Here is a 22428-nt window from a genome sequence, read left to right on the forward strand (position 1 = left end):
CAAAAAATAGTTTAACATATGTCAAATTCCAACATAACTTAAGATTTGGATACATAATAAATTTATAACTACATTCAACAATGAAATTCTACTTTTATTGCATCACTCATTATATGTCAAGTTTGTTAATGACTCATTATTTCTAATATTAGGTGGTGTAGATTCAAAAACTAGAGTAATCAAACAAATAAAAAATAAAATATAAGCAATTACATGGAATCACAAGAAGTAAATGTAGAGAAATAAAAGATAAATAATGTACAATTTTTTTTTTAAAACTTCAAAATAAAAAATAAAAAAATTAAAATAATAGAAATAAAAAGTTATAAAGAAAATAAATTAAAATAAAAATAAAAAGAAAAAAAATTTAAAAGCAACCTTGTAATTACACAATGTAATTACCACCAATTCTCACCTCCCCTTGAGAATTGGAGAGTGTAATTACCCCCTCCAATTACACACAATTCCATGCTGACCAAGTAATTACTTGGTCAGACAAACATGCCAAACTGTGTAATTACATCCAAATTCAGTTCCTAGGTACTTTCCAAACAGGCTCTTAGTCAAAATTAATTTTTCTTACGTAATAGATTTTAACATTTTAAGGTAAAAATGTTTTTGTATGATTTTTTTATGTCCTACTAAAAACACATCCTTATTCCATTAGAACTAAAGTTATGGTGAGATGATAAAATATTTCTTTTTATATTATTAATCAGAAATCTCCAATTTAAGTAATATAATTATTTCCTATAAAGCATGCTGTGAAAAAAACACATCCTTATTCCATTGACCAAACAAAGGAGCATACCACCTTGTTATTTCATTACATTTGTTTCCTATTCTTTTGCTTCCTTTTCAGATTTTCTTCCCTTGTTTCCATACAAAGGTTCCTTTTCATTTTCTTTCCTACTTTCCAAATTAAAAAAATAGTAAATTAGTTAAAAATAAATAAATTAGTTAAACCACTCTGCCCCAACCCCCTTTCTATCTCTTTCACTACCCCTCTAAACCCTAATGATTTAAACGCGCACACACACACACAACCAATTCGCACACACTCCAATTTTTCGCTGTCTCTGTCCGCAACCTCTTCCTCCTCCTCCTCATTTCTTCTTCATTCTCTTCAGTTTCTATAAAACCCTAGAAGAAGAAGGGAATTTGGAATTTCAATTTCCCTTCTTCTTATCTAATTTCGTTTTTTTTTGTGTGAAATTATGGATCTTCAGAACCTTGCTATTGTTCTTCGTGGTGCACTTAGTCCTAATCCTGATGAACGCAAAGCTGCTGAAGACAGTCTCAATCAGGTTTAATTTTGTTCACTAAAGCATTATTGTTCAATTTGAAGTTTCTCGTGAATAAACTGAATTTAATCGGATTTGATTTGTTATGCTGTTTTTTAGTTCATTAAAGCATGGGTGTTGAATTTTGACTTGCTTGAGAGTAAACTGAATTTAATCGGATTTGCTTTGTTATGACTAAATTATGACTAATACTAAAGTAAAGCTGCTGAAGATAGTTTCAATCAGGTTGAATTCTGTTTATTAAAGCATTTTTGTTGAATTTGAAGTTGCTCGAGAGTAAACAGAAATCAATTGGATTTGTTATGTTATGATTAAATTATGAGTAATACAAACATAAAGCTGATTTTAGTGTTTATGAAAGTATTATTGCTGAATTTTAAGTTGGTCGAGAACAAACTGAATTTTTGGCGATGTTACCTACCAAATAAAAGGGCTGCTAGGTGATCGAAATCGCTCAGGTCAGTGAGGACTCACTCACTCACCTACTCCTTATCTATTTAATTGGATTTGTTTTGTTACGACTAGATTATGAGTAATACAAAAGTAAAATTGCCGAAGATAGTCTCAAATCAGGTTTAATTTTGTTTATTAAAGCATTATTGTTGAATTTTAAGTTGCTCAAGAGTAACCTGAAATTTATTGGATTTATTTTGTTATGATTAATTTATGATAGTACAAATATAAATCTGATTTTATTGTTTATGAAAGTAATATTGTCAAAAATTTTAAGTTGCTAGAGAGTAAACTGAATTTAATCGGATTTGTTATGCTGTTTAATTTGCAAAACAGACTGATCTAAATTTATCGTATAATTACTATTTTGGTACTTTTGGAACTGAATTATGGATTTCTTTTTAATTTATATATATTTAAAAACATACTTTTACTAGTTTGGGTAGTTTTGGTAATTGTAGGATTGAGCTTGAATTGATTTGACTTAGGTGTTATTATTAACTTTTTTGTTTATAAAAAAAGCATTAGTGTTAAATTTTAAGTTATTTAGCTATTTGTGATTGTTGAATTTTATTTTAGTCTGTCTGGATCACAAGCTCACATCTTGACATTATAGGATATTGAAATCTCAGCAGAACAGTTATGTGGACATTGGATTCTTTTGATTTTATTTATTCCTGAGTGCACCTATGTTTGCAGTTTCAGTATACTCCCCAGCATCTTGTGAGATTGCTGCAAATCATAGTAGATGGGTCTTGCGACATGGCAGTCCGGCAGGTGGCTAGCATTCATTTTAAGAACTTTGTTGCAAAGAATTGGTCCCCTCATGATCCTGGTAATGGCCATATTTACCCCCATTCATCTAAAAAGGGAAAAAGAAAGATTTTTTATATTTGGAATTAAATGTCAAAAATTATACTTCACAATGTTTGTCATTAGTGATCGGGTAAATTTGGTATTTACTGAGAAAATTGGTGTTGATGTAGCTGAGCAATCAAAAATCCTGCCAAGTGATAAGGAATTGGTGAGGCAAAATGTTCTCATATTCATTGCACAAGTTCCCTCATTGCTGAGGTATGATGGCTCATCTGTACGCGTTGTACTGTGTTTCTTATGTTATTTGAAAAGACAAAATGTGGATATTCCTTTTCTTTTATTTTTTAGTTTTGGACTTTCATAAGTAGACAAGTTTGTTATTGTAACAGAGTACAGTTGGGGGAATGCCTTAAGACAATGATACATGCGGACTACCCGGAGCAGTGGCCAACACTTCTTCCATGGGTAAAGCATAATCTGCAGGATCAGCAAGTTTATGGTGCTTTGTTTGTACTGAGAATTCTCTCCAGGAAATATGAGTAAGTTGTTGATTTAGATGGGTGCTCGTGTTCAACAATCTCTTTTCTGTTGAAATATGTTTCTGCACATTGTGCTTTACAGTTCCTCTGCTGGTTCATGACCAGTGAATTTTGCGCTACAGGATGTACTTTTCATGTATTTGAACCCTTTACTTTGAACTTCAGGTCTTAACGGAGTAATGTCTATTAGCAAGACCTAAAAGATATATAATGTATATAGGTATTTATGCATGTTATTTACTAAGGTTCAAAAACATGTATAAAAGAGTTACTCTTGCTTTTGTAACACATCATAATAGTAATTACCTCTGCTCTCTTGTAAAAAAGAGTTGTTATGAGGCTGCAGGTAGTTGACTTTATAAATTAGGCTTGTAAATTTTGGGTGTATTGAGTATGACAGTGGTCGATGTTGTTCAATCCCTTAAAAACTCGGACAAGATCAAAATACTGTGTTAGAGCTTATCCAACATCTTTTTTGACTCTTAGCACTACCTTTTTGAACTGAAAAAGGGTTTTAAACAACTTATCTTGTTCCAAAAGGTTTTTTAATACAGTGTAAGCAACTTATCTTTGCGGGTACTTGTTTATAAACCCCAAGTTATACACATGTACATATAATAGTGTCAAAGAGTTCTTAGCAATTGGTTTAATACTAGCGAAGTGCAGGGTTAGCAATTCTTCCATCTGTTTTTTGAAAAATAAACACTACCTTTTTGAACTGAAGAAGGGTTTTAAACAACTTATCTTGTTCAAAAAGGTTTTTTAATACAGTGTAAGCAACTTATCTTTGCGGGTACTTGTTTATAAACCCCAAGTTATACACATGTACATATAATAGTGTCAAAGAGTTCTTAGCAATTGGTTTAATACTAGCGAAGTGCAGGGTTAGCAATTCTTCCATCTGTTTTTTGAAAAATAAATAAAATGCTGTTGAGTGGTTCTCTCCATAGTCGTGAAGTTGTCTATCAGATTTATCTATGAATCTTCCTTCTTCGCCCACGATCACCTGGATGATGAATTCTGGCATATCTTCTTCTGTACTCATGTCTTGTTTCTATTTACCAGACAAAGAGTTCTTAGCAATTGGTTTAATACTAGCGAAGTGCAGGGTTAGCAATTCTTCCATCTGTTTTTTGAAAAATAAAATGCTGTTGAGTGGTTCTCTCGCATAGTCGTGAAGTTGTCTATCAGATTTATCTATGAATCTTCCTTATTCGCCCACGATCACCTGGATGATGGAATTCTGGCATATCTTCTTCTGTACTCATGTCTTGTTTCTATTTACCAGATTCAAATCTGATGAGGAGAGGACACCTGTTTATCACATTGTTGAGGAAACTTTTCCACAGCTTCTCAACATATTCAACAGGCTTGCTCAGATAGCAAATCCTTCCATTGAAGTAGCAGACTTGATCAAGCTCATTTGCAAAATATTCTGGTCATCCATATATGTATGTTTTGTATAGATGTTTTTTCACTAAAGCTGTTCACATTAGTTCTTTGTGTCACGCGGTGCTGATGTCTGCATCTTGTTTAGATACTGTAAAACACTTCAAATTTTAGTTTTCCTCTACCTTTGTAGAGAGGGGTGGATCCTCTTTCTTTTATGATAAGGTTTTTAAGGCAAAGCTTGCATCATCCATTTATTTTGGAATATTTTGGTTCTCTTATAAAGCTGTATGTCCTGATGTGGGTTGGTGTTTCTAGCTATTTGGCAAAACCCTTTTAAGAAACATTTGGTCCCCGTGGGAGTTTCTGTCAGTTTGCCTTTTCATCTTTTGTTAGTCTTTTGAAATATTCTTTATTTGACTAATATTTCATAGAACTGACCTGGATAATATAGCTATCCGTTCTGATATTCAATTTCATTGATAAAAAGCTGAATTGGTTTGTGCAACTCCTTACCTTTTCTATATCAAACACTTTTCCAGTTGGAGATTCCGAAGCAGTTGTTTGATCCAAATATGTTCAATGCCTGGATGGTCCTTTTCTTGAATATGTTGGAGAGGCCTGTCCCTCTGGAAGGCCAACCAGCTGATCCAGAGCTAAGGAAATCATGGGGATGGTGGAAGGTGAAAAAGTGGACAGTCCATATACTGAATCGACTATACACCCGGTAAATTGATACCCTTTTGCTTATGTGGTTCCGGTCCATTATGATTTGCTTCTAATATTGATTTCACTTTTTTTCTTTTGTTCCTCATTTCTTACTCCTTTTTGGTTTCTCCAGGTTTGGAGATTTAAAACTTCAAAACCCAGACAACAAAGCTTTTGCTCAAATGTTTCAGAAGGGTTATGCAGGGAAAATTCTGGAGTGCCACCTTAATTTGTTGAATGTTATACGTGCTGGTGGTTACTTGCCCGATAGGGTGATCAACCTCATTTTGCAATACCTGAGCAATAGGTTTGTGCAACTACTTAGTTTATGGACTCGATGAATTATGTCACATATGCCTATCTGTAAGTAGTTCCTTGATTATCTCGTTTGGGAAATTTGCTTATAGTTAGTAAGCAAAGCATATAGTGGCCTTGGGTTTTAGTAACTTGTTAAGACTTGTTGGATTTTATTTAATTGCGATTGAAACTTTGATTTCTTTATTATGCTATGTTTTATAAGTGGATTAATGATGGATACTCTAATGTGGATATAATGAGAGAAAAATCAAGTTACTGCGTAAAGGTGCTGGCTCATTTGTAATTGAGAAACTTCTCTTTGAGCTCTTCTAGTTGTGAGCAGGGAGTGAGAGCTTGGTCAGTGAGAATGCAGTATGAAATGGATCAAAGCATTGTAAAAGGGCTTCTGTGCCCTCATTTTCTATCGAGGAAATACCTTATATGAGGTAGCAGGCCTTAGCAAAAGTACTGGAGATTAATTGCTTAGAAGTGAGTCCTTGTTGAGACATTTACAAATTTTAGACATTTCGTCGTCTTTCTATAACTGACTGGATGCTTATCACTGATCCTCATTTGGTTCAAGGAAAGTAGACACCTCAGTTTTGAGTGGGGCTGAATATCATACAGCTTATAGTTCTTTGAGTTGACAGAAAAACAGAAATCTCGATTTTCTTGTAAAGAAAATGACTGGATATTAGGGTCTTACTTTTTAGATAGCGATCATCTTTTCTAGAGGTCTTCTATCTGCTTTGCTTCTGCTACTTTTCTTTATTTATCTGTCGCCAGATGCCAAACCTTTCATTTTTTCCTAGTTTGATTTCTACTTCTACTGCTTATTAATGATTGACTGTAGTACATGCTTAGTCAATGCACTGCATTATTTTTACATTTTTCTGGCTACTGAATCACTCTACTTTGTACTGTGCAGTATCTCAAAGAGTAACATGTACAGCTTGTTGCAACCCAGACTTGATATTGTTCTTTTCGAGATCATCTTTCCACTTATGTGCTTCAGTGATAATGATCAAAAGCTCTGGGAGGAGGATCCACATGAATATGTTAGGAAGGGTTATGGTAACGCCATTCACTATAATATATATTGCTGTCCCTCCACTCAGCTGAGTTCAATCATTTTGGATTGACTTTCCTCACTATAATTCTGTAGATATAATTGAGGATTTATATAGTCCCAGAACTGCTGCAATGGATTTTGTGAGCGAGTTAGTCCGGAAGCGTGGTAAAGAGAACCTTCAAAAATTTATACTATTCATTGTCGAGATTTTTAAGAGGTATCTTTTTATGTTACTTTACATGGTAACAGTCAGGTTAAGCTCTTTTCGTGGTATCAAAATTCTTGTGTTTATGTGTTGCATTTGTTTTTTCAGATATGAGGAGGCAGCCCCAGAATACAAGCCATATAGGCAGAAAGACGGTGCTCTCCTTGCAATTGGAGCTCTATGTGATAAGCTGAAACAAACTGAACCTTACAAATCAGAGCTTGAGCGTATGCTTGTTCAACATGTATTCCCAGAATTTAGCAGTCCTGTGGGCCATCTTCGAGCCAAGGTTTGTTGGACTGTGTTCTTGACCTTTGTTAATGTGCAGTTTATATGCTCTTCTACTGGCTTAGTTTTATTCTGTCTAATGATTTCCTTTAGATTTTCTCTTACACGATTAATGAGGCAAATGCTGAAATATGTACATCTTTTATTCACCTTTCCCCTCATTTAGCAGAAGAATTTTAATTTGATATTGTGTAAATTCATTTTGCAATATATAGATGTACTAGCTGCAATTATCAGCACACTCTACCTTTCATTTGGAAGTGTTATTTCTAAAACTTCCTTGTCCATCAGTCTCATGTAGATTAATCAGTTTTGTCTAACTATCCCGGGTGCTGTTTGTTCTGGTATTGTTGACGCCATATGCTCTCAGTAATCGTTACCAATTTCTGGAGGAAGATTGCTACTTTACTCATTCCTCATATGTGAAACTGTACAAATGGAGGTTTTCTTCGTTTTTTCTTAGTTCCTTGCTGAGTCTTCAGTCTCCAAGCAATGCGTCTATTCCCTACTTTATTTTTGATAGCAATAGTTGCATTGAACAATGTTTTCCTATAACGGGGGAGCATCTAGAGAAATTTGTAGATTCTTTTTTTGTGTGTTTTTTCTGTTTAACATAGCTTTGATCTTCCAAATTTGTCTGGATACCGCCTCATCATTTTAAATGTTTTATCTTCTACCATAACAGGCAGCATGGGTTGCAGGACAGTATGCCCATGTTAACTTTTCAGATCCAAATAACTTCCGCAAAGCATTACACAGTGTTGTGGCTGGAATGCGTGATCCTGACCTCCCTGTTCGTGTTGATTCTGTTTTTGCTTTACGTTCGTTTGTTGAAGCCTGCAAAGGTAAACATATACTTGACATTTTGTTCTCTTTCAAATTCATAGGGGTTAATCCTGCTTACACTTTGGTGTAGGTTCTCTTTTTTTGGTATATACGGGGTCTCCCCAATTGTTAATTAAATTATTTACCTTTTAAAAAAATCCTACTTACACATATCATCTGTTTGTCCATGCAGATTTAGATGAAATCCGGCCCATTATTCCCCAACTACTTGATGGTACTTGCAAGACCCTTTGCGTTTTGTATCGTTTATGAGCATCAGTTGATGGAATTATTTTGTTTAACAACGCTTTTCATATGAATTGCATTCAGAATTTTTCAAACTTATGAATGAAGTCGAGAATGAAGATCTTGTGTTTACACTTGAGACTATCGTTGACAAGTTTGGTGAGGAGATGGCTCCTTATGCTCTTGGCTTATGCCAGAATTTGGTGAGGATATATGTTGTTAGAGTGCTTTTTGCATGAAAAATATCTGGATCACAGAAATCTAATGAGGGTTTCGTTTCAGGCTGCTGCATTTTGGAAATGCATTAACACGTCGGAAGCAGATGAAGAAGGTGATGATCCTGGAGCTCTAGCGGCAGTTGGCTGTTTACGGGCCATAAGCACAATTCTTGAGTCAGTGAGCCGGCTTCCGCACCTATTCATTCACATTGAGCCGACCCTCCTCCCAATAATGCGTAGGATGTTGACTACTGATGGACAAGGTTCTTTATTCTTCTGTTATCTTGTTTCTTACCTTCTATTTAGTAGGACAAGCATTTAGTTGAAGTTATTTTTTTTTTAGAAACTTCTGTGATATCAGATTAGGTGACAGTTCTTACATGGTATAAACTATAATGGAAGGAAGAAAATGTAATGTAGTATAGGAGAGGAAAACAAATGAGAAAATTTAAGGAGTTCATTTCTTTCCTTTGTTTGAGGATGGCAAAGAGGTGATGAAGATATGACATGAAGGAGAGGTGCTGAAGATATGACATGCCTTCTCTCTGTCGTTCTCAATTAGATGATAGGCCAAGAGGAGAGTGAATTTTAGCTCCTTTTCCTTTTTTAAATTTCTTTCCTCTTCTCTAAAACAAAGAAGAAAAAAACAATGAGGTTTCCTTTCATGCAGTTTGCCTTGAACAAAATCTTGAAGTGTTAAGCTGTGAAAAAATTGGCTGGATCATTTTAAAGTAATTTGGCATAGTCGGCTTCACTGCGTGATGTTGTGAAAATAACTGCCAGTTCCTTTGTTGAAGCATGCAGTATGAATGTGAACTTCTTGTGGTTCAGTGCACAACTAAAAGTAAGTTGTATCTTAAAATATAAGTAAGCTTCATTCCTAGTGTATCTATTTAGGACATAGAAACTTGTCATTTGTTATTTCCCTCTGCGTGTTCATGGAAGTATTAGAAAAACGTGATAACTCTGGTCTTGTGGAGGCTGTGACTTGTCCAAAGTTAGCCTGGTTTATATGTTTGCAAGATGTAGTAGTTGAAATTATGAGTCCTTATCTTTTAAAATAAGTTTGTTAGTTTGCGTATTTCTTGGAAAAAAATGTGGTTCTCTCTTCACCATTTGAATCTCCCTGCAGAGGTCTTTGAAGAGGTATTGGAGATAGTTTCATATATGACATTCTTTTCGCCAACAATATCCATGGAAATGTGGAGTCTTTGGCCATTGATGATGGAGGCGCTAGCAGACTGGGCTATTGACTTCTTCCCCAGTACGTCTAAATACTTTGATGTTACTGTTCCCTAAATGTGGATAGGTTGTAAATTTTTAAATGTTGTCTCTGATGCCATCCTGTGTGATAAACACATTTGCTGTGTGAAATGAGGGTTTTAGAGCTTCAATTATTATCTAAGCTCTCATATATGCTCAACTAAGTTTCATGTGTTTAACTAGATTATTTTGAATTAAGAAGGAACAAGTACTCATTGTGACAGGGAGAGGCTTGTGGGTTAGAGTTTCATGAGCAAAAAAGCTCTCTTTGCGCCTTGTTGTATTTTCTATGATCTTATTCTTTTATATGTTTTTCTATTTTCTTTACTTCCCTCATTTTATTTTTTTCTACTTCCTCTTGTTACTTCCCTAAGTTGGAACTTTCTTCCCCCTATTAATAGCGTTGACACTTTTTTGGATTTTGTTAGCTCCCTGGTTCTAGCATAGGCACTCTTGTACTGGAGCTTACAATTGTGTGGGAGCTAACACACTTTCTGTCTTTTGTAATTTGGCATCTTCCTGATGCCCTCTCAACGAAATTATCTTACTTCATCCAAAAAATCTGTGGTAAAATATGCTGCAAATCAGTTTAGATCTGATTTCGTTTCATCCTTCTCAAAAATGGCCATTTTGGGGCTGTTTGTATTGCCTATACTATTAGGGTTGTGGGCTTAAAGAGATATGACGTATTCTTCTTCTATTGATGCCAGGTGCTGCAGAATGCAGCGTTCTTTTTGCCAGTGGATAGTAATTGCTTTATCATTTATATGCTACTAAAAACTACAGTTCTGCTCTTACCTGATCTGATTCCCCCTTTTTTGTGATTGGCTCTATGTTTTTGCAGATATACTGGTTCCTCTGGACAACTATATATCCAGGAGTACTGCCCACTTCCTGACTTGCAAGGATCCAGACTACCAACAAAGCCTTTGGAATATGATATCAACTGTAAGTCGAATACTGCCACCAAATTTTAGCTTCTAATCATGTTGCTTTAGATTAGATGTATAATACTACATTTCTGAACAGGTCATGGGAGATAAAAATTTGGAGGATGGTGATATTGAGCCCGCACCTAAGCTCATTCAAGTAGTGTTTCAGCATTGCAAGGGACAGGTGGATCACTGGGTTGAGCCGTATATCAGAATCACGATCGAACGTCTGCGTCGGGCTGAGAAGCCATATCTGAAGTGCCTCTTGATGCAAGTGGTAATTTTCTTTATGCTGTCAGATTTCTGATACTGTATATGTTTCTCTTATATCCATGTACTAAAATGGTTGGTATCCGTAAATGAATGTCTCCTGGAAGCCTCATGTGTCCTTTTCTTTCCTTTTTTTGTTTGCTTTTCTTTTTTGGAAGAAATAAGTTTTTATTGGGTAGTGTTTGGATGACCAATGCTCTAGAAAATGTGGAGTCTGTCATTTTCCATAGATGTATGACACTGATGGACATCCTGTTTGCTCCACCAACATGCACATTCTTCATTAGTAATGGAATCAAATTATTCCAAACTAATCGGGTTGGTCGTATGAAGACACTCAATGGCGCATAATCATGTTTCCCCCCTTTTTCCCCTTCTTTTAGAACTGAACAAAAAACTTGACTGTAGAGTAGCTTTGATTTTATACTTGTGGTAAAATGCTGATGTTTCTATGTGCTTTAAGTTCTGGTACTCAAAATTCTGATAGCTTATTGTTCTTTTCTAGGTTTTGTTTCACGCACTTGTGGGAATATACTGGGTTTGTTGTTGTTGATGTTGTTGTTTCACAGGTTGCTGATGTTCCTATTGTTTGATAATTTGACTTTTGGCAGATAGCTGATGCTCTTTACTATAATGCATCCCTGACACTGAACATACTTCAAAAGCTTGGCATTGCTACAGAGGTCTTTAATCTCTGGTTCCAGATGTTGGGACAAACAAAAAAGAGTGGAGCGCGGGTCAACTTTAAGAGGTAAATACCTGTTACTCTCTCTGTCTCCAATGAAAAGGAGAGACGAAAAACTTTGAATGAATTAGCAGCAAAACTTGTGTACCGATGCTCCTTATATTGTTTTGCAGGGAACATGACAAAAAAGTTTGCTGCTTGGGCTTGACATCTTTGCTCCCTCTTCCTGTGGATCAATTGCCAGGGGAGGCCTTAGAGCGTGTTTTCAAAGCAGCTCTAGAGCTGCTTGTTGCCTACAAGAATCAAGTAGCAGGTTAAAACTTCTTTTGCTTTTTCCTCATTTTTCTCGCACAATGCTACTATATATACCAGCATCTAATATGCTTATATTTGTCTCCAGAAGCCGCTAAGGAGGATGAAGCAGAAGATGATGATGATATGCATGGATTACAAACTGATGAGGACGATGACGAAGATGATGGATCTGACAAAGAAATGGGGGTTGATGCTGAGGAAGGGGATGAAGCTGACAGCGCTAGGCTTCAAAAATTGGCTGCACAGGTGAGTACATATAATTGTGCCTGTAATCTACTATTGGGATCTGTCTTGTTGATGCTCCATTTTGTTTGTGTAATCATGTTATGGAGTAGTCATCTGTTGCTTGACCCTCTTGTTTTAAACTGAATGAGGAATCAGAAAACATTTGTATTTTTGCGATTGAATTTGCTGGTTGAGCTGGATCTTTTTCCCATCCTTTACGTGGCAACAGTTGAACCAATGATAAGGTGACATATTACCTGGGTTTTTTGTTATAACCAAGAAATTCCCGAGGGCCAGCTAGCGCACCTTTTGAAACTAGGTGGATAATGGGCCTGCCCTCTACTTTTCTATATTTAAGTACCGAGTTTTTTGTCTGTAGCAGGTTTTGAACTCGTGACATCCGCCTAATCCACATATTACGCGCTATGCTCTTACCACTTGACCAAAGCCCTGGGGCAAGAATACACATGGTTTCTTTAGAATGGTTATGATTTATGAAGAACTCTCCTGTTGTATGCATGCATAGTGATATGAGTTTCGTAGTGACAGTTTTTGTCCCTTGGAGCACAGAAAAGGAATCAAAGTACCTTCTGCAAGATTACCTTTGTGATGGGCAAACAATTTCTGAGGGCCATCGGACTGGGTAAAACCTGAATTAACCGTGGTGCACTTGCGGGAAACTCCTTGCCGAGGGCCTGTGCACCCCCGGGATTAGTCGGGGCTCTTAGAGACTCGGACACCCGGTGCAAATAAAAAAAAAAACCTTTGTGATGGCTTCTTGTGAAAGAACTTATTACAGATCCGGCCTGGATAGTGGATGCCTTTATTTCAAGATAAAAAGCAATCCATCAGAGTTGTAATTTCTTAAAGCTTTGGCATTTTTTTGCTGCTTTTGCAGGCAAAAGCTTTCCGTTCGCACGACTCCGATGAAGATGACGACTCCGATGATGATTTTAGTGATGATGATGAAGAGTTGCAATCGCCCCTGGATGAGGTGGATCCCTTCATTTTCTTTGTGGAAACTATCAAAGGTATGGTGCTGCCTGCTTGTTTACTCTGCTTATTTTGATATCGGGATGTGTTTGCTTTGTATTGGGCAATGGGCTCACCTATTTTTTTCCCCTCTATCCTTGGACTGTTGAATCCAGCTATGCAGGCAACTGATCCATTGAGGTTTCAGAGTCTCACCCAGACTCTGGACTTTCATTATCAAGCATTGGCAAATGGCGTTGCTCAGCATGCCGAGCAGAGAAGAGTAGAAATAGAGAAGGAAAAGAGGGTAAAGGCATCAGCAACAGCTGCTTCATGATTTTGGTGGGCCAGTTTGCTTATGGCCAAACTCAATTTGCTCCGAGTACTTCAGCTATCCCTTTCATTCAATAATGATTTGAGAAGAAAGTAAGTTGCTAAGTCTAAAGGATTTGAAAGGTTTGCTGGTTTCATTAATTTGCGAGTCGTGATGAGTAATCACATCCAAATATGCACAGTGGTTCCAGAGGGGCAGAAGATGAGTTGCGACTGGGTCTGCTTCCCTTTCTTCTGCTGTGTGGTTTTGATGAGTCTCCGTGAAGTGGGCTATTCTATGTCAGAAAATGCCTCTTTGCTGCATGTCGTTGTTTTTCCGGGTGTCTTGTAGTTCATTTTCATACGGATGAAAAACCTTAGAAATATTCATTGGTAGCCCTTCTATCTGGTCTAGGTGGGCGTGGGGGTTTTGGGGATGGGGGTAAATGCATACAGCATTTATTATGTATTATATTCATTCGGCATACTGTCTGAATTTGGGTGATTAATGCCCTAAAAGTTTTGTAAGTCATGGTTGTAGTTTATATTATACATCATTGGTTTATTTTTGGGTTGGAAGGTGTTTCGCGTTGCAAATGGTCACACAATTAGCGCTGCTGATTGTAAAACATTTCATATTCCTTGAGGTGTATTCATTTGGAATATTATAATTCTATTTGTTCCTTTTATGAATGATCCTTTGTATCGTGCTGTCATCACGCTCACTGACCGACTTTATCCGATTTCTATTTTACTTAATGATTTAAAGGGAAACAGCGAAAGCATTTGGTTAGCAAGATCTTAACGTTAGGCAAAATTGAATAGTTCATGGGCAAGGCTGGTTTATTAGTTTTGATTCAATCATATATCTGTTGTTACGGTTCGTAGGGCATGATATCTGAATTTTAAAACATGTTTGTTAATAGATATTAGTATATTATTATCTATTGGACTGAGATATAACTTGCTGGACTATAGAAAGCTATTTACGTTAAACCAGAAATGGGAGGTGAAGAGGAAAATAAATAATTTATTTCAACTTTGCCTGTCTAAAGGTACTTTAATAACCCTACTGATGCTTTGCTACATGTAGTTTTCAGTCGATTAGACACTTCGAATCTTAAAGGTGATAGCTCAAGATCTGATTCACTTTGTGCAAAACGTTGGCAGATTTGGTTTCATTATATCCTAAAATATCTTGCAAGCAGTAGTAGAAACTAGTGGAAAGGGATTAGACGGTGGAAGTAATTCTATTTAAGTAATCAAATAATGCAACGGTGGAATTAATCCGTGAAAATAGCACGGGCTAGCAAGTTTTCGAATTGATAATTGAAAAATAGCTAGCGTTTGCAAAGTCATAGCTACTACTCCCCCCGTTTCAATTTATGTGAACCTATTTCCTTTTTGGTCCGTGCCAAAAAGAATGATCCCTTTCCTTATTTAGAAACAATTTACCTTTATGCAATGATTTATAGCCACACAAAATATATGTGCCTCATTGTACACCACAAGTTCAAAAGTCTTCTCTCTTTTCTTAAACTCCGTGCCCAGTCAAATGGGTTCATATAAATTGAAACGGAGGGAGTACTATTTTGCTGCAACACGAAGAGTTCCAGCATAATATACTGAAGATTGGTGCACATGTGTATGAACTTCCAGCATATTATGATGGAAATCCAGTATATTATACTGGAACTAGGTTTCTCTCTTTCTGTTTACTTAATATGAAAACTTCAGTATATTATGTTGGAATATTTTTCGGATTTTAAACAATGTTTTCGTTCAGATTTATCTTTACATAAAAATGGCTAAATTTCGATTACTTTTGAAATTGTGGCTATTTTTTAATTACCACTCGTAAATCTGGCTATTTTGAATTTCACCCAATTAATCCTATTAAGTATTCAAATTATGTATAAAGCCGCTTGAGTGACAAGTAAAATGTGAAGAAATTATAGCTACATTCGAGGTGGATTCTTAGCCGATTTCTGGATCCTTTCAAGATTCTATTTTTATTATTATTGTAATTTAAAGACCATGTGGGGAAGAATTAATGATAGTTTTACTGTTCACACTTATAAATGGAACTAGATTGTCTACCCGAAGACTGAAAAAATACGTAGAAATGACACCAGGTATTCCTTCTAAAAGGTTACTATTTAAGAATTAGCCAGTGCATCCTGAATATTTTTTTTTGTTCAATTATTCAGAACAAATATATTCTGAGTTGACCTGGAGTTAAGTTTTTTAGTTTAAAATTTTAAAACAATCTGGCTAATCTCTAAATATCATCCCTGAAAATGACTATTTGTGCACTTGCCCCCAAACAAGTAATTTTTGGTTTAATCATTCCGTGTGTGAAAAATTAACCTGATTAGTGAGACGCTAAAAGGTTTATTATAGGGATTTTAGCACTCGCTAACGATGGGACCCCATATTAAAAGCTTGATGCGAGTTTTTCTTTTGAGAAATCTTAGTATTTGTGTAAGTTTTGTCTGAATTCAAAAAATGTGTTACATGAATCTTAAGTTAACTGGGGTAATGGACTGTGTGGGAGATGACGTTAGCTTAAATCACATTTCTGACATGCAATTTATAAAAGAGGAGTAGGAGGAAGAGGGCGGTGTTCAGGCAACCTAAGATCAAGTGGGGTAACTTGACTAAGGACAAAGCTCAAGAGTTGGGGGAGAGATTGTTGGCTATGAGGGCATAGAGGAGCAGGGGGATGCGACTAGGATGTGGACCACGACAGCATGTTGCAATAGGGAAGCGGCTAGAGAGATTTTGGGGGTCACGAAAGGTTATTCTGGGAGTCATAAAGGGGACTAGTGGTGGAATGGAGAGGTGCAAGGTAAGGTGGACGCTAAGAAAGCAGCTTATTTGAAGCTCGTGAAGAGTACAGACGAGGAGGGTAGAAATTTATTTTGGGAGTGTTATAAGAAGGCAAAGAAAGAGGAGAAGTTAGCAGTTACGACAGCGTTTGGACGTCTTTACGAGGAACTCGGGGCCAAGGGCGGGGGACAATAAGTTATTCCGGTTGGCCAAAGTAAGGGAGAAAAAGGCCCGAGATTTGGACTAAGTGAAGTGCATCAAAGACGAAGACGGCACAATATTGATAGACGAGGCACATATTAAACGAAGATGGCAAGCATACTTCCATAAATTATTGAACGAGAAGGGGAACATAAGCATTGTGCTGCGTGAGTTGGAGCACTCCGAGATTCAGCGTGATTTTGGATATTGTAGGCGTATTAAGGTAGATGAGGAGGAGAGGGCGGTGCGTAAGATGAGCAAGGGTAGAGCGACGGGACCAGATGAAATTCCGGTGGAATTCTGGAAGAATGTGGGCCGAGCTGGCTTGGAGTAGCTTACTAAGTTGTTTAATGTTATTTTTAAGACAAAAAGGATGCCTGAAGAGTGGAGGTGGAGTACGATAGGTTCATTGTACAAGAACAAGGGCGATATAAAAAATTACAAAAACTACAGGGGTATAAAGTTGTTGAGCCATACTATGGAGGTTTAGGAGAGGGTGATGGAAGCCAGAGTGAGGAGGACCGTGTCTATTTTCGAAAACCAGTTCGGATTCATGTCGAGGCGATCAACGACGGAAGCTATCCATTTGGTGAGGAGACTAGTGGAGCAATATAGGTAGAGTAATAAGGACTTGCATATGATGTTCATTGACCTTGAAAAAACGTACAATAAACTCCATAGGGAGGTTCTTGGATGTTAGTGGAGTCCTGGTAGCGTAATCTAGGTTGATTAAGGATATGTACGAGGGTGCTAAGACTCGAGTGAGGACTGTGGGAGGAGACTCGGAACACTTTCCAGTTACGATGGGGTTGCACCAGAGATCGGCTCTTAGACCGTTCCTATTTGCCTTGGCGATGGACGTGCTGACGCGGCGCATCCAAGGGGAGGTGTCTAGGTGCATGTTGTTTGCAGATTATATTGTGTTGATAGACGATACTCGAGGAGGGGTCAACGCGAGGTTTGAGGTATGGAGACAGACCTTAGAGTCTAAAGGTTTCAAGTTGAGCAGGACTAAAACAGAGTACTTGGAGTGCAAATTCAGTGGCGGGACCCTTGAAGATGACGTGGATGTGAAGCTTGAGAATCAAGTCATCCCCGAGAGAAGTAGTTTCAAGTATCTCGGATCTATTATACAAGGTAACGGGGAGATCGACGAGGATGTCACACATCGTATTAGAGCGGGATAGATGAAATGGAGGCAAGCCTCTGGTGTTCTTTACGATAAGAATGTGCCGCCAAAACTTATGGGTAAATTTTATAGAGTGGTTGTTCGACCTACCCTACTATATGGGGCGTAGTGTTAGCTAGTCAAGAGCTCCCATGTGCAGAAGATGAAAGTAGAAGAAATGAGGATGTTGAGATGGATGTGTGGGTGTACCAGGAGGGATAAGATTAGGAATGAGGTTATTCGAGACAAAGTGGGAGTGGCCTCCGTGGAAGACAAGATGCGGGAGTCGAGGCTGAGTGGTTTGGGCATGTTAGGAGGAGAAGTGTTGATTCTCCTGCTAGGAGATGTAATGAGGTTGACCATGGAAGGTTTGAGAAGAGGTCGAGGAGACCTAAGAAATACTGGGGAGAGGTGACTAGGCAGGACATGGCGCGACTTCAAATCACTGAGGACATGGCCCTAGATAGGAGGGTGTGGAGGTTGAGGATTAGGGTAGAAGATTAGGAGGCAGTTGAGAGTTTTTCCCTTTCTTATCAATAGCACTATTAGCACCCATGTACTCTCATATATCTCAGATTTATATTACACCATGTTGTTTAGCTTGTTCCTGTTACCGTATTCTCCTGTTATTACTATTTTGGTGCTACTCACTCTATTCTCCCCCCCCCCTTCTACCCCCTCTTCTTCTTTTTCTTCTTTCTCTCCCTCAGCTTCTTCTTCTTCTTCTTCTTCTTCTTCTTCTTCTTCTTCTTCTTCTCCTCCCTACTTTTCTGAGCCGAGGGTCTATTGGCAAGAACCTCTCTATGTTCACTAGGTGGGGGTAAGGTCTGCGTACACACTACCCTCCCAAACCCCAAGTATGAAAATATATTGGTTATGTTATTGTTGTTGTTGTAATTTATAAAAGACATTTCTTAAATACAACCTATAAATCGCATATCTGAAACCTCATTATTGTTAGACCGTAATTCGCTTTCAAACCCTTGTTCTTTCTTCAAGGATTTCTTGAAGATATTGGTGCAGATGGATTAGACGGTGGTACTAATCAGGGCCGTCTCAACAAGATTTGGGGTCTAAAGTCAAATTTCAGAGAGAGCCCCTAAGTAAAAATATCAACGACAAATTTGCAATGAAAAAATATAAAATAAAGGTTAAAATAATAAAATCGGCTCAAGAATTTGATAAGTTGATATACAACAACAACAACATACCCAGTGAAAATCTACAAAGTGGGATCTGGGAAGGTAGAGTCTATGCAGGCCTTACCTCTACCTTGGAGGGTAGAAAGGTTGTTTCCGAAAGACCCTCAGCTCAAGAGAAAGCATGGCCTAAAAAAGGTTAGATAAGGACAATAATTCACTGCAGTATTAAAATGAAAGTAACGAAAGCGAATAAGTCATGATAAAGTAGTCTAAAAAGGAGTAGTAGCTATCACAGATAAATAAGATAATCGAAATACAAAAAATAATAGATAGCAGTAGGGAATAAAAGGATAAGAAACTATAGAGCAAGATAAGTCGATATAATGATATCGAAAAGTGTTGCATTGTTTCAATATAATGAGTGCTACTTGTAATGCTTTAAAGAAGACAACATGTAACCCGCGGTAATTTGCCGATTGAGATACTTTGCAATATTGAGAACAAGAATAGTAAAAGAGAGAATGAAAAAAGGTACATATATAAATAATAATGTGGGCTCGTATTAGTTGTTAGGATATAAATAATTCATTAAAAATTATTCCATTCTCTAATTATTACAGTGATCCTCACATTAAAGTATTGTACTTTCGCTCCAAAAACTCTTTTTAAATTTAAATGTAGACACATTTTTTTTAATAATACATATATAATATAATTTTCTTTAAAAACGGGGCTCCCAAAAAGTTGGGACCCCAAACGATTGCTTTATTGGCTTTATAGTCGAGCTGCACATGGTACTAATACTAATAAGTATATTCAATTAATACGAAAAGCCACTTGAGTGACAGTAAAATGTAAATAAATTATATCTATTTCCGTATTGCATTTTGCAGACCATATCCGGAAGAGCTAAACTATGAAATGACAAGTGATTTATCTTTGAGTGTTTGCATAGATAATCTAGGGTAAATACTTATTCGAACATGATATTTGCACATAAATAAATAATTAATCTTAAGAATTAGTGAATTAAAGTGAATACAGAGGCATATTAACGATTTTAAGAACATGGATACACCATTATATTAATTAAAAAAGACATGAAAAATTAGGAATTTGTTTACGGGACCGAATCCATAACCTGAGGGACAAAAGGGGAACTTAGTCACCAATACACCAAAGTAACCACTAGAGCATGAGTGGCCACAATATACTTCCTCCGTTCACTTTTAGTTGTCGACTATACTAAAAATATATTTTTACTTTTACTTGTCCACTATACTAAATCAAGAGAAAGACATTTTTTTTCCCTATTTTACCGTTATCATTAACTACTCATTCTCCAAATCATTTCCCATGACTTTTGGGCGTGAAAAGTCCAAACTGGACAACTAAAAATGAACGAGAGGGAGTATTTAGGTACATAATTTGAAAAATTAGTATTGTTTATACATAGCCTTTAGAGGGGAGCATGAGTTCATATACCCCACTCCCCTCCACATAAATCCGCCCCTGAGTGAATATATAACTTATATTAACTGGCTTAGGTGTAAACACCGAATGCGTGTTTTTACCGACAACCAAATGATCCACTTATATCGTCGAATAGTAAAACTATCATTAATTCTAATTGGCAGAATAGCCTAGGAGACACATGTACTTGTTCCGGTTTGACATCCCGGTCCCCATATTTCATAAAGTTTCATCCCGACACCTAAAATCGATCAAAACTAGTATTTTAAACACCTCCGCCCTGTGTGTTGTTTACTCTCCCTGATATGGGTGACACATCAGAGCCACCTATATAAATAATATCCATATTATAATTTACTTTTACAAAACAATTATAGTTTATAAAATTCAAAAATAAAAATAAAAATTAGAATCCCACACCTTTTCTCCTCTCTCCGCATTCCTAGCTCTCTTTTTTTCACCCATCACCACCATTTTTAACCTTGAAAGTTCACAAATTCTCACATGGTGACAAGCTACTTTTTTCCACCCTTCAAAGTTTCTTTATCTATTTAACCTCCTCTTTCTACTCTATTCTTCTCCAAAACGTCAAAACCCCCAAATCCATCCAATGTAACAATCCAAATATGACGGTGATGGTGGAAGAGTAGAAGGAGGTTTCTCCTCTATATCGTTTGTCAAACATGAGAACTTCTATGTTGACAAACCATTTCTTCGCTATTTGTTGAGCATTTTCTTGATATTCAAAAAGAAAAAAAATCGATTTTTTTCCACCTCAAAGATTGCTCAAACAGAAAGGCCAAGCTCTTTTTCCTCTTCGATTTTTAAGCACATCATGTTCTTTTGTTTCTCTGTATTATTTGGCGGTGGATCGGAAAAAGGTGGCGGTGCCGGAGCCAAAATGGAAGAGGCTCTTGGGTTAGAAGATGATATGAGTTGTTATACTTTTTATTTGTGTCTCTTTTTAATTTTTTGTCTATTTTTCTGATTTAACCACCATTTCACGCTCACTAGGCGCGTGCATACCAAGCACTTTGTCCACCTCAGTTATATTTATGCCACATAAGCTTGGTCAATGGTCAGAAGCGTTTAAAATACTAGTTTTGATCGAGTTCAGGTGTCTGAATGACACTTTATGAAATACAGGGACCGGGATGTCAAGCTGAAACAAGTACAAGTGTCTCCTAGGCTATTCTGCCATTCTAATTTAGCATTCTTTCAACAACTACTATCAGGTTGATTTCCAATTTTTATTTTTACAAGGAAAAAAATATTAGGATTGAAGGTTGGTGAATAGAAAATAGATGAAATAAATGTGAAGGGAAAGTGAACTCCCTTATGCTTTGGAAAGAGCAATTCTCCATCATTGGTGGTGGAAAGAAAAAGGAATATACTTATATTGAAAAAGCACTTCCTTGGTGTTAAATGGGTTGGAAAGAAGGTAAGCCTTGCGCCATCGTCGTCGTCGCTCGCTCGACTCGACTTCGGCTTCGGATGGACAAAATTTCTTTTAATTATTTAATTAATTTCAAAAAGTCAACCCGGAATAAGCCAGGACCCGCGCACATTATTTTAAATTCTTTTCCCGAAATATTTTGAACGTTCCCACATGTCCAACAACCATGGCTGGTTCTGAAAGGTAGCAAACTTTTCAAAAACAATGCAGAAAATGACTCTAAATATACCTTAATCCCATAATTTTTTCTTACGAAATTCTCTGAACTTCTTCTCCTTCTTCTGCACAATTGATATTCCAGTATGATTTACAACCATTAAGTGGTTGGTTGTTCACCAGCATTTTTGGTACCGATACTCTGGTGAGTTAGATCGTTCTATTCTGGGAAGATAATATTCCAACACATCGGGTACTTGAGAGGAATAATTTCCTTAAGGACACACTATGCATTCAGTGGGCTCGATTTTCATTCCGAAATATATTTACTGGTTCTGGTTTCTGACAACCTCCAGTTTCTGTCTTATTTCTGTTTTTCTTGTTTCTATTTTATGTTACAAAAATTTATTGTTTCGTAATATCATATTATAGTCATACAGATTGTTGACAATCTTATGGAAATTATATTTATACTATAATTTGTATTCTGTTTTTTGGAGATTAAAACCTTTATCGTTTTCTACTCCTTCTGAATTTTTCTATTTCTGATTTGAAGATATAAAAACTTCATCGGAGTATTAAAATTCAAAAATGATTTGAAGAACATAAAAACTTCATTGTTTTGTTATGAAAGAGTATATAAAAACTTCGATTTTGTTTATTAAA

General features: G+C 36.7%; 1 protein-coding gene across 1 annotated transcript; it reads left to right on the top strand.

Annotated features, from left to right (window-relative positions):
- LOC109234002 (importin beta-like SAD2) lies at positions 993-14010 on the top strand. The gene is made up of 22 exons (XM_019399819.1): positions 993-1307; positions 2457-2592; positions 2744-2831; positions 2963-3112; positions 4401-4563; positions 5044-5228; positions 5343-5516; positions 6435-6580; positions 6672-6795; positions 6892-7072; positions 7757-7916; positions 8090-8131; positions 8227-8345; positions 8425-8623; positions 9493-9624; positions 10468-10571; positions 10653-10832; positions 11437-11576; positions 11684-11823; positions 11911-12071; positions 12949-13081; positions 13199-14010. Exons 1-22 carry the CDS (start codon positions 1218-1220, stop codon positions 13357-13359), a joined length of 3108 nt encoding a protein of 1035 aa, XP_019255364.1. The 5' UTR covers positions 993-1217; the 3' UTR covers positions 13360-14010.

This window comes from Nicotiana attenuata, chromosome 11 (assembly GCF_001879085.1).
Source record: "Nicotiana attenuata strain UT chromosome 11, NIATTr2, whole genome shotgun sequence".
Classification (NCBI taxonomy): domain Eukaryota; kingdom Viridiplantae; phylum Streptophyta; class Magnoliopsida; order Solanales; family Solanaceae; genus Nicotiana; species Nicotiana attenuata.

Coding starts and splice junctions, on each gene's coding strand:
- LOC109234002 (XM_019399819.1), top strand. CDS start 1,218: ATGGATCTTCAGAACCTTGCTATTGTTCTTCGTGGTGCACTTAGTCCT. Junction 6,581..6,671: donor ATATGTTAGGAAGGGTTATG/GTAACGCCATTC, acceptor ATAATTCTGTAG/ATATAATTGAGGATTTATAT. Junction 12,072..12,948: donor TTCAAAAATTGGCTGCACAG/GTGAGTACATAT, acceptor CTGCTTTTGCAG/GCAAAAGCTTTCCGTTCGCA.